This window comes from Pagrus pagrus (genome assembly GCF_965226575.1).
Source record: "Pagrus pagrus genome assembly, chromosome: 11".
Lineage (NCBI taxonomy): Eukaryota > Metazoa > Chordata > Actinopteri > Spariformes > Sparidae > Pagrus > Pagrus pagrus.
The window spans coordinates 24,052,400-24,070,547 of record NC_140195.1 but is presented as its reverse complement, the minus strand read 5'-3'; the positions used below and the strand labels follow the sequence as shown (position 1 = coordinate 24,070,547).

At 41.5% G+C, this 18,148-nt stretch overlaps 1 protein-coding gene across 2 annotated transcripts in view; it reads right to left on the bottom strand.

Annotated features, from left to right (window-relative positions):
• Positions 1-6,882: 6,882 nt before the first annotated feature.
• spen (spen family transcriptional repressor) overlaps positions 6,883-18,148 on the bottom strand; it is a 28,311-nt gene continuing 17,045 nt past the window's right edge. For both annotated transcript variants that reach the window (XM_084367820.1, XM_084367821.1), the window contains 5 exons: positions 10,225-18,088; positions 9,733-10,077; positions 9,444-9,638; positions 9,067-9,225; positions 6,883-8,938 (listed from right to left, as the gene is read on the bottom strand). In XM_084367820.1, coding sequence (XP_084223946.1) covers positions 8,807-8,938; positions 9,067-9,225; positions 9,444-9,638; positions 9,733-10,077; positions 10,225-18,088 — 8,695 coding nt within the window. In that variant the 3' untranslated portion in view covers positions 6,883-8,806. The remainder of the gene's footprint in view (positions 8,939-9,066; positions 9,226-9,443; positions 9,639-9,732; positions 10,078-10,224; positions 18,089-18,148) is intronic.

Genomic DNA, 18,148 nt, shown 5'->3' with positions numbered 1-18,148 from the left:
GTCGCTGAGCGACTGTCCTTGGAATGTTGTTTCTCCTGGATGCATCCATGACACTAACAAACTCCATCACAGTAGTTTAGACAGTCAGGTTGAACTGTTGACTTGTTTACAACCTGTCTGATTGTCCACTAATCTTTCCTGCCCTGTTGGACTTTAATGAAGCAACGTGGCTGTGTGCCCAGATCTAAACCTGGTAGTTACAATTATTATAATCAATGAAAACTTATTCGAGTTAAGTTGTATAAGTTAAAAGTTATAGACTTGGCTGTAAAAGATATTTACTCCTTTTTATTTCTAATAAAACATCTATGATTTGTATAAAAAATAGTGTAACCAGCTGCAGAGGAATCAAATGTGCTTACAGTAGTGTGAACTGATGCATCCTTAGAGAAGCTATAACTTTCAGGTGCTGCCACATTATTGTAATGCTTTCTAACAGCAATATACTGTAGAGGTTAAATGAATCCAACTGAAACAAGCGAGAAATAGAATGAAAGCTAAGACATTAGCCTACATCGCTGATATCAGATTGCAACTAGGCCATGATGTAAGAGGAGGGTGTTGTGTTTATGAGGCTTGAATCACCAGGGTGAGGCCATATAGCTGCAGCGCTGGCCGTCCACACCTAATGTGTACTGTGACCCCATCAGTCACTTGATCTATTTCTAACTGTTGCCCATTGTAAAGTGCAGCGATCACATCATTACATTTCATTCAGTGGTGTTTGCCTGACGCTGACCTTTCATATTCAGCCTGGAGAGGCATTCTCACTTTACGTGAGCAGCTATTATAAGTCAGCTATGTATCATATTGTTTGCATGACAGCTTATTTACAGGGTTACGAGATGGATTGAGAGTTAAAGTGCATAAGGAAGTTTAAAAATTCACATGTAAATGAAAGGGATTTTACTGAGAGCGCCTTGTAAACATCTTCTAAATTACTCGATAGAGCCTGTGTGTATTTATCTACATGACCTTTGCCTGCTGTTCTTCCCAGATCTAATGTTGTGGTAGGCCTACTAAAATACTAAAACAGCACTGTATCTAACTCATTACATGCTTTGCCTACAGTTTATGTTCACATTAAATCCCCTAGATTAAAGCATTTACACCGTGGCTCCAGGCTGTGTTTACCACCCAAACATAGTCTGATCATTTCTTTTATTATTAGCAAACAGTAAAGTTAGCACAATAAACAAATATCACATTCTGTGTGACAGTGCTTTGTTGTGCTGACATGGAATATGGAACACGGTTGTTTCATTAGAAAGTGCTACATTGCGTTTCCTGTTTCCACATTAGTGCTCGCGCCGTCTTTGATGCCAGTGAACATCTCACTTACTTTCTTAGAAAAGAGGAAGTCTGGGGAGGCCACAACTAAAATCACCTCAGTGACTTTAGACTATAAAGTGAAGTGAAAAAGCTGAACAATAATTCTGCATGAAACAGTCACCACGATGAATAAGTGAATGTGGTGCCTAAACAATTTAAAACCATTTTATATCACTCATTTCACTATCAGAAGTGGGATCCATTAGGTCTGATATCAATTGGAAAGTCTATAGGAGCCGCAGGATTAAGTCATTTTATCCCCATTTAAGGAAGCGGACAGCTAAAACCCAAAGTCAAAGCTGCTTGGCCGATGGATGCCTGGTGTGCCTGCTCTATCCCAAAGTCCGGAAGCTGGGCAGAAGATCCACAAACTGTAATTACTTAACAGGAAGTCAAACTTTTTTAGCTTTGTGCGTCGCTGAGCGACTGTCCTTGGAATGTCTTTTCCCCCGCGATACATCCATGACACTAAGAAACTCCATCACAGTAGTTTAGAAAGTCGGGTTGAACTGTTGACTTGTTTACAATCTGTCTGATTGTCCACTAATCTTTCCTGCCCTGTTGGACTTCAATGAAGCAACGTGGCTGTGTGCCCAGATCTAAACCTGGTAGTTACAATTATTATAACCAATGAAAACGTATTTGAGCTGAGTTGTATAAGTTAAAAGTTATAGACTTGGCTGTAAAAGATATTTACTCCTTTTTATTTATTAGAAAACATCTATGATTTGTATAAAAACAGTGATTTTACAGCTGCAGACGAATCAAATGTGCTTACATTATGTGTGAATAGCTTGATTTTGCTCTTGTAGAGAACCAAGTGCTAGAGAACCTGTGCTCTAATTTCACAAAAAACCTGTCAGTGGAAGTTCAATGTTGTTCATCTCACCAAACTCCCTCAACAAGTCCAACAGGTTTAAAAGTGTCTTATATAAAGTAACCATCCCTCCATGTTGTCCTGTTAGGATAATGCAAGGCACCAACAAGTAGCGTACACAAACAGTTACTTGATTCAGTCTGATGACACTGATGTCAGAATTACATATTAGTTCATCAAGATATCAGAATATAAATAAGCAAAGATATATAAACATAACTTTTTCTTTGTGGTCGAATGAAAGAAATTTAAAATGTAAAGGCTCAATCTCAGACTTTAGATTTTTATTTTTAAATCTTATATATACATTTAATGTTGTTTGCTGGGTTTCTTATAGTATTTAAGGGAAAGATAGCCCTAATTTATATTTTTAAGTGGTTATTAACAATTTATTTGCCGGCATTAAAGTAGGTTATTTTGAGAATGAATTCTTAAGAAAACACAAAAACTTTTCAAATAGATAGAATAAATAAATAAATAAATAAATAAATAAATAAATAAATACATACATACATACATACATACATACATTTAAAGCATGATCCCAAATGTGTTACCAGTTCAATGTTTGTTTTATCTGTCAAAGAAAACATTGGCAGTTCACTAATTCAGTATGCCGTCAGTTTATACAAGTAATTTAAAGACCTGGATTTATGTATTTTCACATCATTCATTGTACAAATTAGGCCTAATTAATTATTTTAACTGACTTCTCTTTACAAAGTTATTAATGTTAGGGATGAGCTGACAGAAAAGTGTCGGCTGTAAGGTTTTATCTAAGGTGAAAAGATGGAATGATATTTTGAAGAGAGTTTCTTTTCATTTGTCTCGTGATACAAAAAATCCACAAAAACACTAAAAAATCCACAAACTATGTAGAAAGCGTGATTTATATTCCCAACAGCTAACAACTGCAATTAACAGCCCAAACCCCAGCATCGCATGTGGGAGTCACTGTCCTCAAAAGAGTGCACACAAATACAAAAGCTTCCAAATGTCTATGACCTGGAACAAATCACAACACTGCTGCATCAAAGTTCTCCCACGCAGCGGTAGGGTGAGTAAAACCAGCTACAAACACAAGTCAGGCTTCGGGCTGAGCAGAAAAAAACTGCTGAAGCACCTCAGGACATTTTAAATGGTGATATTACTGCTGCCTATTGTTCGGAGGGTTATGGCCTTTATAGGTTTCTGGCAAGAAAAGCAGCCTGGCAACTGTGTGTTGAGCAGAGCTTCACTCTAAAACCTTTAATGCTTCCTTTGTGTTTCTCTCAACAGCTCTTTCTGTAAATAAGTTTCCTTAATTGCTAATTATTTGCTTAATAAATTTGGGTAAATGCTGAGACAACGCATGCATGGGTGTGTGCTTGTCAACACTATGTTGATGCGTCTTGCATTTAAAGGATAAGCTCACCCAAAAATGAAAATTCAGTCATTATCTGCTCACCCCTCATGCCGATGGAAAGTCAGGTGAAGTTTCATAGTCCACAAAACATTTCTGGAGCTTCACAGAGAAACAGCGTTGCAGCATTCTCCTAAACGAATGTAGTAGATGGGGACTTGTTTTAAAATGTAAAAAAAAAAACAACTGAACAAAACATAAAAATGCAACTCATCTGTGGTCTTCTGAAGCCCCGAGATCCAAATTGATTTTTTTAAAAGGACGTTGTTTACAGCTTTTAAAAGCCAAAATCTTTGCTGTAGCTACTTAGCTAAAAGTGTTAGCCGGCACTCATTTTAAAGTGCATGTGTAAATATTGCCTTTACGGATCAAATTGAGATCCCTGAGCCTCCATATACTTGGGTTATGCTGGACACGCTGTATGAAGTCATTCTAATCCCCATGCACTTCAATTGTTGAGGAAATTGCTGCAACGCTGTTTTGCTGTGAAGCTCCAGAAATGTTTTGTGGACTATAAAACTTTCCTTCTGACTGCCATCAGCATAATGACTGAATTTTCACTTCAATTACAGCAATGTAACCTCATCCTATTGGGTTATTTTTACATCCCTTAACTGTGCTTAGTGTAGATCACCTTTTGGATGCATTGGTTGGTTAAAGGTTTATGAACAACTTCATTCACACACTTTGAAATATGCAGCAAAGCAATTACGAACCAAAGGAAGTGCTTTTTAATCAAACGAACCCTTCTCCTTGGTTTTATTCTGTGCTCTCATCTGAGGACAAATTGTCCAAACACCAGTGAGGAATGCTGAGAGCTCAATGCCAAAATCACACAAACAAGAAAACAACCACTTATCAATGTCTGAAAACCCAACCTCTGAATTTTCAACATTCTTTTCATTTTACAGCTAAAATTGGGCTTTCCAAATGTCATCTTGTGGCAAAGAATTGAAGAGGAGAATAGCTCAGAAATATGAATAGTCTACTTTAAGGACAAGGGCACGTGACTCCTCCTCACTTCAACGCCCAAAGGCAGAGCCTGTAATCTTAGAAGAAGCGCAAATCTGGAAAAGTGAGGTGGGACAACATGCAGGGAAGTATCTTGAATTTCTCCTCAAGTCTTCCTTGTCTTTCCTTTTCACTGCAGTGTCCCAGTCCGATCTGCTTCTTCTCACGCTGCAAAACAGAGCAACAATTATCATTCCAAGTCTTGGCCTGTCGGGGCACAATAAATCATTTAGGCCTCACCTCTTCTGCGTGGTCACACTCCTTTCTTTCTACTGTAGGCATAATGACAGGAGAAAAATGAGTAAAGCATGGGTATGGCACTCTTTAACCTCCCTTGGGTGCTCAATCACCAGCTTATGCTGCAGCAGCTGGTGTTTCTCAGTGTCATGCTTTGTTTAAGGAAAGTACTGACCTGCTGCATCAGACTTGTGGGATGAGGATGAAGAGCAACAGTTTAAAATGCATCGCAGACAGTTGTTTTGTTGCATAAACATCTTTTGATGACAAGAAGTTCACTATAAACTATAAGTCATACAGTAAGCTGGTGCCTCCTCACAGGCCGTCTGCATTTGATTGTAATTAATTGCACTCTAAGGAGTACTTCCAAAAATAATGAAAGATCCTGCAGCCCTGACCACCAAATGTTCCCAAATAGAATTCCAATCACCACCAAATCCCCGTAGGCCTCCCTCTGAGGGAATCTGCCCGCTAGTGTACTCCTGAATTTTGACGGGCGCAGCCGGAAACCCTAATGTACAAGCCACGGTCTTAAAATTCCCTGAAACCATGGAGCTGTTTTCCTCAGGGATGAGTCTATAACTGTAGCTTTGACAGCCACGGTGCTCAGTTGTCTTTCTCCACAGCCATTTCAATACCGTTTTTAAAACCGAGCCACGACAAACATTTTTAGAATTTGTCACCCCATAAATATTTAACACAGCGCTCACATGTAGCTTAGATCATCCTGAATGTTGGTCATATTGTCTTTGTCAGTTTCATCATTATTAAATACAAAAGGATGACTTGAGTCTGCATTCCCAATACCAAATACCATAAAAAATAGTATACTTCAAGCTCATTATATAAACTTAAGTACAATTCAAGTATATATTGAAGTAGTAAGTACACTAAAATCATTGTACTAGGAGTATTCTTGCAAGTTTACTACTTCAGTTCTTCTTGAGACTAATTTGTCCACTTTTAGTTAATTAAAGTATACTTTCAGTATTCTCTATGTGTAAGAGTAGTACAATTTAAGTACAAAATTAGTATTTTTACAGTTTTTACAATAGTTTTTTGTGTTGGATTATTTTTGGGGGGTTAGGGTTATACCATTAAGACTATAAATACAGTCTTAATGGTTAGAAACTTTCTGTATAGGGCAAGAATACTTAATTATACTTTACTAAAGTACATCTCGATCAAACAATTAAGTACAAGTTTTATGAAAATATACTCTAATAATAATAAAATACAATAATTCAGAGATACTTTTCTGTATACTTGTCAGTATAAACCAAGTACACTTAAGTTAGTTTGTTAAATTAATCTCTGACAAGTACACAAAGAATACTCTCTTGACTTTTAGTTTAAAAGAAGTACTGTACACTAGGAACAGACTTGAATGAACTTCTGTTTTGTAAGGGTGAGCATACAAGATCCCCCACAATATCCTCTGTGGCAGACTAGAACTAAATCCAGGTCTTTCTGGCTGCAAACAAAAATAAAATCAAAGACAAATGTCTTACTTACTTAAAAGATATTTTTAAGGGCTAAGCAAAGGTTCTCTTCTTCCAAGAGTGCATATTTTTCTTTACCAAATTCAAATAAAAGATGTGGGAAAAATACAAACTAAGCTCAGGGGCACAGGCAGTCATATCAAGCAGCAGGCAGGGTCAAAATATCAGAGAACAAATTAGTTTCATAATGAAATGAAATGTCAAATTGAATTCTATGGTAGCAGCCTGCTTCGCTTCACAAAGCTGCGTCATGGCTTGAACCTCAGCAATGTAAATTAGGCAGATACTGACATCTTCTGACTGCTGAATGGACTGCAGCACTGATTCTGAATGTATAAAGATGTATAATGTTAAAACATGATGCAGAGGCATACAGCTTTTCCAGATAGAGACCACATTAGGTGCTGTAGCTTGCAAACCTTAGATTACACCAATGTCAAAATCTTTGTCTCTATAAATCTTCACCAGCCAATGCATCGAAATAACTTCAGTCCTGAAAAGCAACTCACAACAACACAAACCAAGAGTGACGGACCATTTAATGATCTTCAGAAGTAAGTTAAACAACCATTTATTTTACAGTTTAAAATGTCCTCATGGAGGAACAGCAAAATACACTCAAAATGAAGATTGATCAAAAGACAGTTTTCATATTAATCACCGTTTTAAGTTTGTTTTTTGTATTTTCTTCTTGTTTATCAAAAATTATAAGTGCCTTCAACATAACCATGAGAGTATTCAGCTTGCAGTCATAGAAATATTTACACCACAAAACTGACAAGCATGGTTTTTACTTTCAGCATCGGTTTTACACATCTCATCTCCTGTCTCTTTCAGACTGCTTTGTTTTGTTGCACAAAACAAAAATAAGGACCCTGAAGAAAGACAATTAGAAAGGGGAAAAATACACAAGAGCACAGATTAAGGAGATTAGTATTTACAGCTTGGCTCAAGAAGACAGTTAAGGGGAGACATGGAGACAGATGATCAACACATCCATTAGCGGCATGACGTCAAGTTCAAGTCACATTCTTTGCCTCTATGATTTCACTTTACCCTTAAAGATTTGAAAATAAAGCATGCTATAGCACATCTGCCATGAAGTCACGGCTTTAATGACCTCAGGGTGCAGTCCTTAATATGTGAGGGGATGATTTTCAGACAGCAGGGGGCAGTAGAGGACCACATCAGGGAGAAGGAAAACAGGAATACAAACAGAAATGCAACCCCTACAATACAATGGTTCCTTCAAAATGAGGAGTCAATTTCATAATGTAAAAGCACTGTAGTAACAGAGATGGGTTGATGAACAATACCGAAAAAAAAAGAGGAATCAAGTCTGCCCGCTGAGTGGCAAAATACAAAGTCACATATGAAAATAGGTTCAGATCAATTTCTGTTCAAGATACATTGCGTGTGTTGCGCGTTTGCAAAAGACGATTTGGCACAGAATCAATTTAAAAAACTTTTTTTTCGTGAATTTTACCACTGGATCCTGTACAGATCCTTCCCACCATCCCCCCTCTTGCCCCTGACCAAAGAAAAAAAGAAAGAAAGAAAGAAAGAAAACATTGAGATTTGATGATCTGTCTTGTAAAATAATTCACTTGGTCTCTCCACATTGCTTCAGTCTTTAAATATTTATAATATTTACAGTTTCATAATTGTCCACAATACCCTTAGGCTTAAAGAAGATGCAAACAAAAATAAACAAATTAAATATCTTTTATAGTCCCCTGTTGAGGCATTGAGTGTAAACTGTACAACTCTAAACGTCCCCTCAAGAGTTCCTGGGGCAGGGAACACTTCGGGATGGAGAGTTGAGTCCGGAAATGATGTAGAAGTTGGCCGATGGTGAAGGAGCAAAAGCAGTATGATTGATCAGACCGAAATGATCCTTGATCATTTTCCAGGCAATGATTTTCTTTTCACTTGCGCAAGCATGGCTGATCACAAGAGCAATTCCATAACATGTATCATTTTAAACTCAAATCTGTACATAGTTCACAATTTTTTCCTTAACATAGTGCAATGACTTCTCACATCTTTTTGTCTTTTTAAAAAAAATCACAATCACTTTTATGAAGGTAAAAAATATCCCATAGGAAGGTCTCAATCCATAGCTTCATGGATGCTATGAATTAGAAAAGGCTATGCACAACACCTCCAAAAATGGCAAAAATGAAATGACAAATCAGAAATGATCATCAAAAATCCCCGTTCGACCCTTCAGATCCTCTCTGTAAAGGTATAGTTTTTGGAATTCAATGTCATTGAGTGACTTAAGGACTTGGTGAAAGTGAAGGAGAAAAAAGTGAGTGCATGCTAAATTAGATTGTTCAAAAAGTCAAACTCAAAGAAACATGAGGCAATTCCAGTTTACGAGACTGGACTAGTCCAAAAGGGCTGGTGTTGGCTTTGTTCAGGAACGAAAAATGGAGGTAATCAAACAGACGCAATGACAATCATGAGGTGAGGAGAAATGCTGGAGATGCTGTTGAGAAGGTCCGGGGCCATGCGCGAAAGGTGGCTCTCCGAGAATTCACACGGCGGGAAAATCTGCACCACATAAGCCGGCTGTGAAATCCAAAGATAAACATAATATGATGAGAGAGGGATCTAAATCTTTCTGATATTTAGTTATGAAACACAGCAAAAGTTTGCAAAAAAAAGCTAGAACAGAAAAAGTTTAATTGAGCACAGACCTGATTAGAGCCAGGATTGGGCACATTGATTATTCCAGCTGCCTGTTTAGCTTGCAGGTAGGTGATGAAGCCACTTTTCAAGGCTTGGGTTTGACCATGGACATCTTCTTGATCTCGACCACAGGGTAGAGCCAGTAGCAAACAGTAGTCATTCTCCACCTGCCATTAATGATAAGTCTTAATTATAAATGTAAAAACATAAAAACATATCCATAGAGAACTAAGATAAATCATTTATGATGATGATTTTTATGGACAGTGTTAATACGGTTCATTGCTAAAATCCATGAATTTGCCCTCATGTCTCCATTGGATTTGTCTCGTTAAATATGTTTTAGAACCTGCTTTTCAGAGGAAGTCAAATCCAAAACACTCACAGTCATTCTTCGTGCCACACTGTCCAACTGGGAGGCCTCAAGCCTCATCCTCTGGACAATACGGAGAAGAGGACCTCCCTCTGGGGGCGGCAGGGAGCGCTGGGCCAGTATGGTGTTGCCAGAAACAAAGTGCAACTGGACAGCAGCCTGGTCGTTCTTCAGTGCCAACAAACCTTGCCACACAATAGGATATTTCTGTACAGAAAAAAAAACAAAATAGGAAAATTGTTTTAAATCTTGAAAATGTATTCACTGTATAATGACAATGCTGGACAATCAGTCTTCCTACCGTCAAAAGCTGCACTGTGTCGATGGAGCGATGTCCTGAATGTTCCAGCTTAGTTTCGGGTCGTGACTGCAGCGTACTTGATGTAGGTACTGTTGGCAGAGTAGTTGGCAGGAAGGCCGGAGGGCCTTTCTGTAGAGAAAGATCTGACTTGTGAGTAAGACCAATAGGCGACGTCATTGGAGACTGGTATGAGGGCGAAACTGTATCCCCTTGTATTCGAGAAATGTGTGAGAGGTCCGTAGAGGTAGCATGGCGAAGATGGGAACTCTCAGGTTTGGAATCACTTCCTCCCCCATGGGACTGAGATATTTTACTCCTGTGACCCAACTCAGGCTCCGGAGGGACCTGATGAAGAAAATACATACCAAATTATTAGTACTATAGATATTTTGTATCTGTATATGATCTTTGGCTTTACAATGTGATTGTATGCTACATAATACAGTGTTGGAATATTTGCACTAAGTCAATAATAAAGGCATATCAAGTGACCTGTGAAGATGTAATGCCTTGGTTAACCAGGCTGTGTCCCGATGAAGGATGTCCTGGGAACTGGGATGGGAAGCCCCGCATGTCCCGGTATACTGGAAAGGAGCCTGCACCTCCTGGATGCATCAGCTGAACCCCATGAGGGTGAGGAGACACCAGGACAGGACTAGATGCATGGACTCCCCTGATTCTACTCTCGCTGGAGGGTGGATGTATCAGCTTTCCTTCTAGTGGTTTGTGAGATTCCTTTGTGGAAAGGTCAATACTCTTTGCCACTATAGGACTCTTCGAAGGCCCAGAGATGTTGCCTGAAGATGTTGTTCCAGTCTCTGAGGTACGTGACTGTCTTGCTTCTACAGCGGCCTGCTCTCCCAGTTGCTGGTGCATGAGGATGCGCTGGTGCATGTCTCTGTACTGGTCCATGCGTATGCTTGGGTGGAGCCCTCTGTGATCACTGTGCCCTCGGTGATCACTGTGAATCATCATTACATCTGACTGGAGCTGTGGCACTGAAGATCTGCTAAGGGCTTGGTTAAAGTGTCTAGGGTCTTCTTCACTTACACTGCTGCCACTGCCACCTGATACTGAACCCTGGGGACTTGAATGAGACTGCAGAACTAGATCTCGGATGACATTAGGTTGCGGTGTGTTTGAGCGCTGTGGAGGCCCTTGGTGGGGAGAAGACAGGGAGTCACCTCGCCTCCCATAATTTATCCCAGACATTGGTGGTGTGTTCATCCTTGCTTCGTGAGCCATTGACTGAGTGACACTGTGAGGTTGAATTATGACAGAGGACTGCTCCGAGTGCGGGTGATGCATACTAGAATGATATGTAGACATTGGTGGCATGCCATGACCTAGCACAACAGAAGTTCCTCTAGGAGAACCGCTTGGAGGACATGCTTTGACAAAGGGTGACGGGGAGTGAACAGCTGTTCGTGGGGACTGGGGTTCTTGCTTTAGGTGTAGAGCTGACCGATCAGTTGGGATGCCAGGGCTGGGGCTCATGCGGGTTCCAGATAGTGATGGGTGGTGTGGACTCATGACTGGGCTGAGGTTAGACTGCTGAACAGCTTTACCAATGTCCATCTTTTTTGGTAGAGGTTCTGTCCCCAGTCCTCTCTTGCCATGCTGCTGCTGTATCACAGCTTGGTTGTACATCAAGACTTGAGGAGAACTAACCGGCTGTTGGAACATCTTTACCACGCCACCTTGAGATGCTGTGTGATACGGAGCATCAGATTTGTCGAGACTCTCCTGTTTAGTACTGGAAATGACAGGTTGAGAGTTGTAAGACTGGCCTGTCAAGAGAACTCCTGTGTGCCCGTAAGGTGAAGGAGTTGGGACCACTTTTGGAGAAGGCGACTGGGAGGATGTGATGAGTGGGTCCTGCTTCATTGAAGATTTGGACACAGATTGCTGAAACTCTATGTCACCAGCACTGGCTTGAGGAATTTGACTAATTTTGGCTCTCATCCTGTGAGGTCCTTCAGTTTTCTGACCTGAATAACTCAAAACAACAACACCCTCTGATGTATTGACCCTTAGGCCAGGACTGGAGCCTGTACTGTAGGGAGTGGTCTCAACAACAGAGCGCCCTCGAGTCCCATCTTCTACTATATCCATGCCATGGTAGCGATTATTCTCATTAGAGTTTGATCTAAATTTTTGCTTGGGAATGGATATGCCAATGCTTCGGTTGCTCAGGGAAATTCTTGGAGTTTCTTCTGTGTCATAAGGCATTGGAATACGACTTATTACTGAGGTAGCAGGAGAAATAACAGTATGCTGGGGCTTCTCTCCACAATTCTGTTGGGACTCTGTCAGTGGGAAGGGTTTGTGGTGTATGGGCTGGGGGGGTAACGGTGGTCTCTCTTCAGGATGTAACTGTCTTGAAATTATTGTATCTGAGGGATTTTCATTCTCTGATATCCGTGAAGTGTCTGACAGTGCAGACGTCACCATAGTGGTAGGTCTAGAATTGCTGTTTGATGCAGACACATATTTTGGTTCCATTAAGATTTTTCTTAAGGTACTGGAACTAGGGTCAATATCTGAGGCCTTGGTGTCAGGAGGCATTGGGGGATTTGCTGATGGGTTTCCAAGTGTAGTTGATGCTGGTGCAGAAGGCGTTACTACCGTGACGTGACATGAAGGAGCAACATAGATTCTACTTTCTTCAGTTCGAGGAGGCCAGTCTGGTGAAAGGGGCATTTTGGCTGGTCGCAGCAGGGGTACACTGAACTGGGATACAGGCTGTGAGCGGGCGGGAGCAGGGGCAAGAGCTGGGGGAGATGGCTCCGCTGCTTGGAGATGCTTTTTCGAACTGGAGTTGCTTGTGCCTGAATGAAAGGCAGATTCCTTGGGTACAGGCTGTTCCACTTCAGGCTGTTCTGCCTCTTTGGGCGTGTCTACAGTTATAGCACTTGTGACGTCACGCCTACAAGTTGCAACAGCAGTGACCACAGAGGCTGCTGCACTTGCCCCAGCTGCAACTGTAACTGCTTTTGAATTAATGGTTTCTGGGTCTTCTGGGATGGACTCCGGTAACTTGACTGGGGAGGGCTCTGGTTGTGAAACCTCTTCAACAGTATCCCCTTTCTTGGCAGCTGCACCTTTACGACTTCGCGACTTCTTAGGGGTTTTGGCCCTTGCTTTAACTGTTTTCTTGGGTGTTTCAGGGAGAGGGGTATCTTCAGCTGCCTTAGACTCTGCTATTACCCCCTTAGGGCTGGGCGTCAGAGGACCATCATCTGAGTCTGCTGCAAGAATATTGTTGATCACCATGTGTGTTTCAGGTTCCATAATCTCATTGGAGGAGGAGGAGGAGGAGATTACAGAGTCAGGGGTAGGAATAAGAGCTGTGTAAGTAGGAGGAGCTGTGAAACTATCTGCATCTGCACACATTTCTTCAGCTGTAATGGAATCAATGGCAGCTGCTAGCTCCGTTTCACTTGCAGGATTAGCTCGCTTTTCCTCCTCAACCTCACCTTCTGGTTCTGCTATGACAGGAGGCAATATGGTAGGCTGCTCAGGAGGTGGTTCCTTATATGGTCGAGGAGGTTGCTCTACTGTAAGTTTAGCAATATTTTCAACTGCTTGCTCTAGTTCCATCTGCCGCGCTAAGAGAGCTGCTGGATCAGCAGGCAGTTCAGGTTCTGATAAGGTGTCTTCCATTTCCTGTGCACTAGGTTCTTTTGATTCTTTCGGAAAGCCTACGATCTTCATTTCCTCATTCTCTTGTACAACTGTCTTGGTTTTTGTAATAGATGGAGCTTCAAATGACTCTGGCTCATCCTCTGAACGAAGTAAACCTTTTACATCATCAACGCTGACACGGATCTCGAGATTTTTTAAGCTGTGCGATTTATCTTCAGTGACCTGTTTGGTATTTCTTTTCAGCCTTGGCATTTTCACTTTAACACATTTTTCAGGTTGTTGTCTCCTCTCGGTGCAGCTAGTGTCTAACTTTTCAATTTCCGCATCAGTAGATTTCTTTCCACCAGAATCTTTTAAGTCTTTTTCCTTTCTGTGCACTGGTGAGCTTGTGTTTTCCACCTTTTCTGATAACTTTCCAAACAGTTCAGAATCAGCTTTAGACTTAAAATCTGACTCATCAGGACTTGCCAGATCACCTTGTTCAGCCAGCACTGTAGTGTTGCCAGACTGTTTGTCTATCCTACCTCCTTTCTTGTTAACTGGAGCAGATGAGGTCAGTTGTGTTTGTTGCACTTTCTGGGTGCGGGGTGAACGCCATCCCTCAGAGGCTTTCACTACTTCTATAGTAGTTGAGGTGTCTTTGATCTCTGTGTCTTCCTCCAACATTTTCTGCTGATCTACCTTAACTGGTGATAGATCCTCACCTCGTTTGACACCCCTTTTAGGTGGCCGTCCTCGCCTTGCATTGGTAGCTGGAATTTGAACATCCTGCTGTGTTGGTTCTTTATCAGCACCACGTTTGCGCATGGAGCGTGATGACTCAACTACCTCTTTGCCAGCTTGGTCGTCTTCATGCAGCGTGGCATAGACAGACCGTACATTCCTGCGACGTGTTCTCCCATGGATCAAACTTGACTCAAGGTTTTGCTCAGAATCTGATGCATGGATTGGAGACTTGGCTGTGGTTTTAGACTCAAGTGATGCTTTTGGTACTTCCGCTCGAGGAGATGAAGCCCTTTTGAGTTTCTCTCTGTCAATCCGTTCACTCTTTCGTGTTGCAGGTTTCTCAGTGGCAACTATCTGGGAAGGTTGTGAGGTGCGCAATACTGACAGTGGTTTTGCCCTTTTACTCTTGGGCTGTCTGCGGTTTGCTAAGGGTTTTATTTCAGCCTCCAGCTCTGGCATACACATCTCACTATCTGCCTCAGTTTTAAGTGATTCTTCAAAGTGTTTTGCTTCCGGATTTTCTATTTTAGGTTCCATCTGAATAATTTCAGATTTTTCTTCAATCTTTGGATAGTCGGAGTAAGTTAATTGAATTGCAGTCTCTCTCTCAAAGCCACCAAGGGAACCACCCGGAGTGGGAGGCTTATCTTCCACAACAGGATTATGTTCCACCACCAAAGTATCTCCAATTTTCACTTTGGGTTCAATTAACTCTACTTTTGTTTCCATTTCATTTTCTGGCTCTGGAAGAGCAAGTGGAGGGCTTATGGTTAGCTTAGGAGCAACTGGTTTTAAGTCTTCCATAGGAAGAGAATGAGGTGGGCTCACCTCAAGAACTGGCTCTACCTTTTCTTCCTTAACAGTTGACATAGGCTGATCTGAGGATGGAGACAGAAGTTCTTTCTTTTCTGATGGCGACATTTCTTTAGGGGAAGCAACAAATGGTGACACCGACAAGGTTAATGGGGGGCTATTTGATTTTTCATCAACCTTTAGAACTGGCTCAGATTCTTTGTCAGACAGCACATCACAATTCTGTACTTCATCTCTTTTAATTTCCACCACTATCGAATCATTCTCTGTATCGGGTGTGGGATGGTCCTTGTCTTTTTGTTGTTGAAGCTCCAAAAACCGACTATGGAAAAGCACTTTGGGCTCTTGTGGGATGTCACCTACTCCAGGTTCAGGCTGTGCCTCAGTTGCTCCTGGCTTGGCAAAAGGCCTACCAACTCCAGTTTCTAAATCTTGGTCTTTACGTTCAAGATGCTGCAAACGCCGAGAATCCTGTTCAAAGATTGAGCTGTGCAGGAAGCGAGAGGCAAACAGGTCCTGACGCTCTTGGTCCTGTGGCTTCAGTTCCTCTTTTTTGTCATGCAGCTTTTCAACAGAGTCTGTACGAATCTTTTTCTTTTTCATATACCAAGAAGGAATAGGTCGAGGGGCTAGCTCTACCTTGTCCTTATCTGAACAGCTGTGGGAGGTTGGAAAGCGTGAGGGGAGAAATGACCAATTATCTTCCCTCGAGGAATACAATGTCTTGGCTCTTTCAAGGAGTGCTTTTGTGTCAGGAGTTATAGTTTTATCCAATGCAAAAGAATAAAACTTGTTCTTTTCCAAGGAGCCTGAAAGCTTCAGGTCTGTCATCCTCTCATCACGATCCCTGAGGATATAAGACAAGGAACTATTGGACTTGGGAGAGATGTGTTTGTTTTCTCCATCATCATCTGAATCAGACTGTACTTCTCCAGGTTCCAAATCCTGTCCAAGGTGTTTGCGGATGCTTTCACGTTTTGCAATATCACTTGGGAAAGTCATTTCCATTCTAAGGGAATCAGACTTCATCCGTCTTTCCCAACGTTGCATTAACTCCTCATCGCAACCAAGCATGTTTGTCTTCAGCTTTGGAAGTTCAGGGTCAGAAGAGTGAAAATGTGTGGCTGTCAGGCCCAAACGGTGTTTCAATGACTCTGTGTGTGAAAATTTATCATCTGTTGTTGGGGATTTTCTTTCTTTGTTTATAACAGACACAGAAATCTGGGCAGTTTCATCTTCATCATTTGCAGAAAAGTGACCATGTCCTATTGAGGATGTTATACTCTGATAAATGTCCTCATTCAACTTTTGGGAACTTGCAAAGTTGCGCTCTCTTTTTGCAGTGACTATTTCAAAGTCAAAATTCTCCAATTTCTTTCGCTTACTGGAAGAGAAGTCATCACTGGGCGTATCCTGAATTGGTTTTCCAACATCATGCATGATGTAATCCTTCTCAAAGTCTCGAATCTCATTACTTGGTGGGTTTTCAAACTTGACTAACTTATCGGGATCTCCAAGCTTGGGTCGGAGCCATCGACTCTGTTCAATTTGTTTTGATATGCTATTCTGGTCAACGTGCACAAAATGTTCATCTCCGTCATCTGAGTCTCTGCACTTCCCTCTCCCTTGTTCATTTTCTGAGAAAATCTGTTTCTGCTGTTCTTTTAAATCATCCAAGTCAAGGCTGCCATCATCTGACATCTTTGTGAGACTGGAGCTGTTTTCACTTTTTGAGCTTTCTAAATCCATTTTAAGGTAGGGTGAGTCTAATTGATCTGTAGAATCATCAGGCATCTCCCCAATCCTTGACTGCCGCTCCAGAGAAAGGCCTAATGAGTTGGTTTCACAGTCTCGTCCATCTTTAGGACTGTTAACTGAAACCATCCTGACACATTTATCCTTGTGGTGCTCCTTTTTATGAACCCCTTTTATCAAAAGGTTTTTGTCCAAATCTGTATCCTTAGTACTGTTCCATATTTTATGAAGTCCAGGTCTAACAAGGTCCTCCTCACTAGTTCTCTTTTGTCGGTCAGTTTTCCCAGAGTCTTCAAAACGCCTTTTCCTTGCAGCAAGACGGTCAATATCCACAGAAATGCCACTGTCAAATCCTATTTCAGATTTCCCATGTTTCTTGGATTTGATTTTAGTATCCTTGTCAATAACCTCAACTAAACTGTGCATGTTTTTGTCTCTGGGCACCTTTCCATGCTTAGAGATATCACTTTTGGATGGTTCTGTGCGGAATGGAGGACTCCTCTGGTCAGCAGTAGGTGATGCCAATCTAGGACTGTCACTCCCACCCCTCGGTATTTGTTTTTCTTGAACAGAATGACCAATTAATTTTCCTTCTTTTTCTTTAACACGTGTTAACTGCACCACACAAGGCAGAAGGTCTAGTCTTCCTTTGCTCGAGCCTTCCTTTGAAATTTTACTGTTTTTACTCCGAAGGACAGACTCTGGGCTCACATCTCTTTCAAGTTCAGGTTCCATTTCACATGGCTGGATAATAGGTGATGCGACTTTGAGCTTCTTAAGCCGCTGTTTCTCACTTTTGTCCTTGTCCCCACGATCTTTTCGTCCAGCCCGCTTCTCCTTTTCAGCCAAATTCCCTCTTTCAACTTCAAAGACTCGATCCTTCTCAAGTTTGTCCGCTTTATTGTACCTTTCAGTACGTGCCTTTTCAAGTTTTTCAAATCTGGGTGGAGAGATAGAACTGCAGCTACCACTTCTTTCAGAAGATCGGCAGCAAATACGGCGGTCTGAATCGCTGGGTATCCTCTCAGAGAGTGAAGGAGATGCAGTAGGACTAGCAGGGCGACGAGGGGCAATGTGAGATGGGCTTTGGCTACGTTCAATGGTCCTTCTCCCATGATCACGTCCACGATCTGTTTCAAAGCGCTCCCTCTCTCTTTCACGTTCCCGTTGCAAATAGCTGTATTTGCGAATGTCCTGCTCATAAGGGTCAGCTCTGTATTCTCGATATTCCCGGGGGTCTTCAAAGTACTGTGGATCATAGTAATCTCCCTGATAAGGGTCCCATTCAGTGTAGAACTCCCGACTTCTGGCAGGGTATTTACGACGGGGATCTTCAGTATAGGTTCCTGGTGTCCGTACATTTTCATAATATTGTCTTTCTGCTTGAAACTCATACTGAGTTCGTCTTTCATCCCTGCAAAGAAATAAACACCAAAAAAGTTCATTATAATTTACCTTGGCATCAATAATGTTA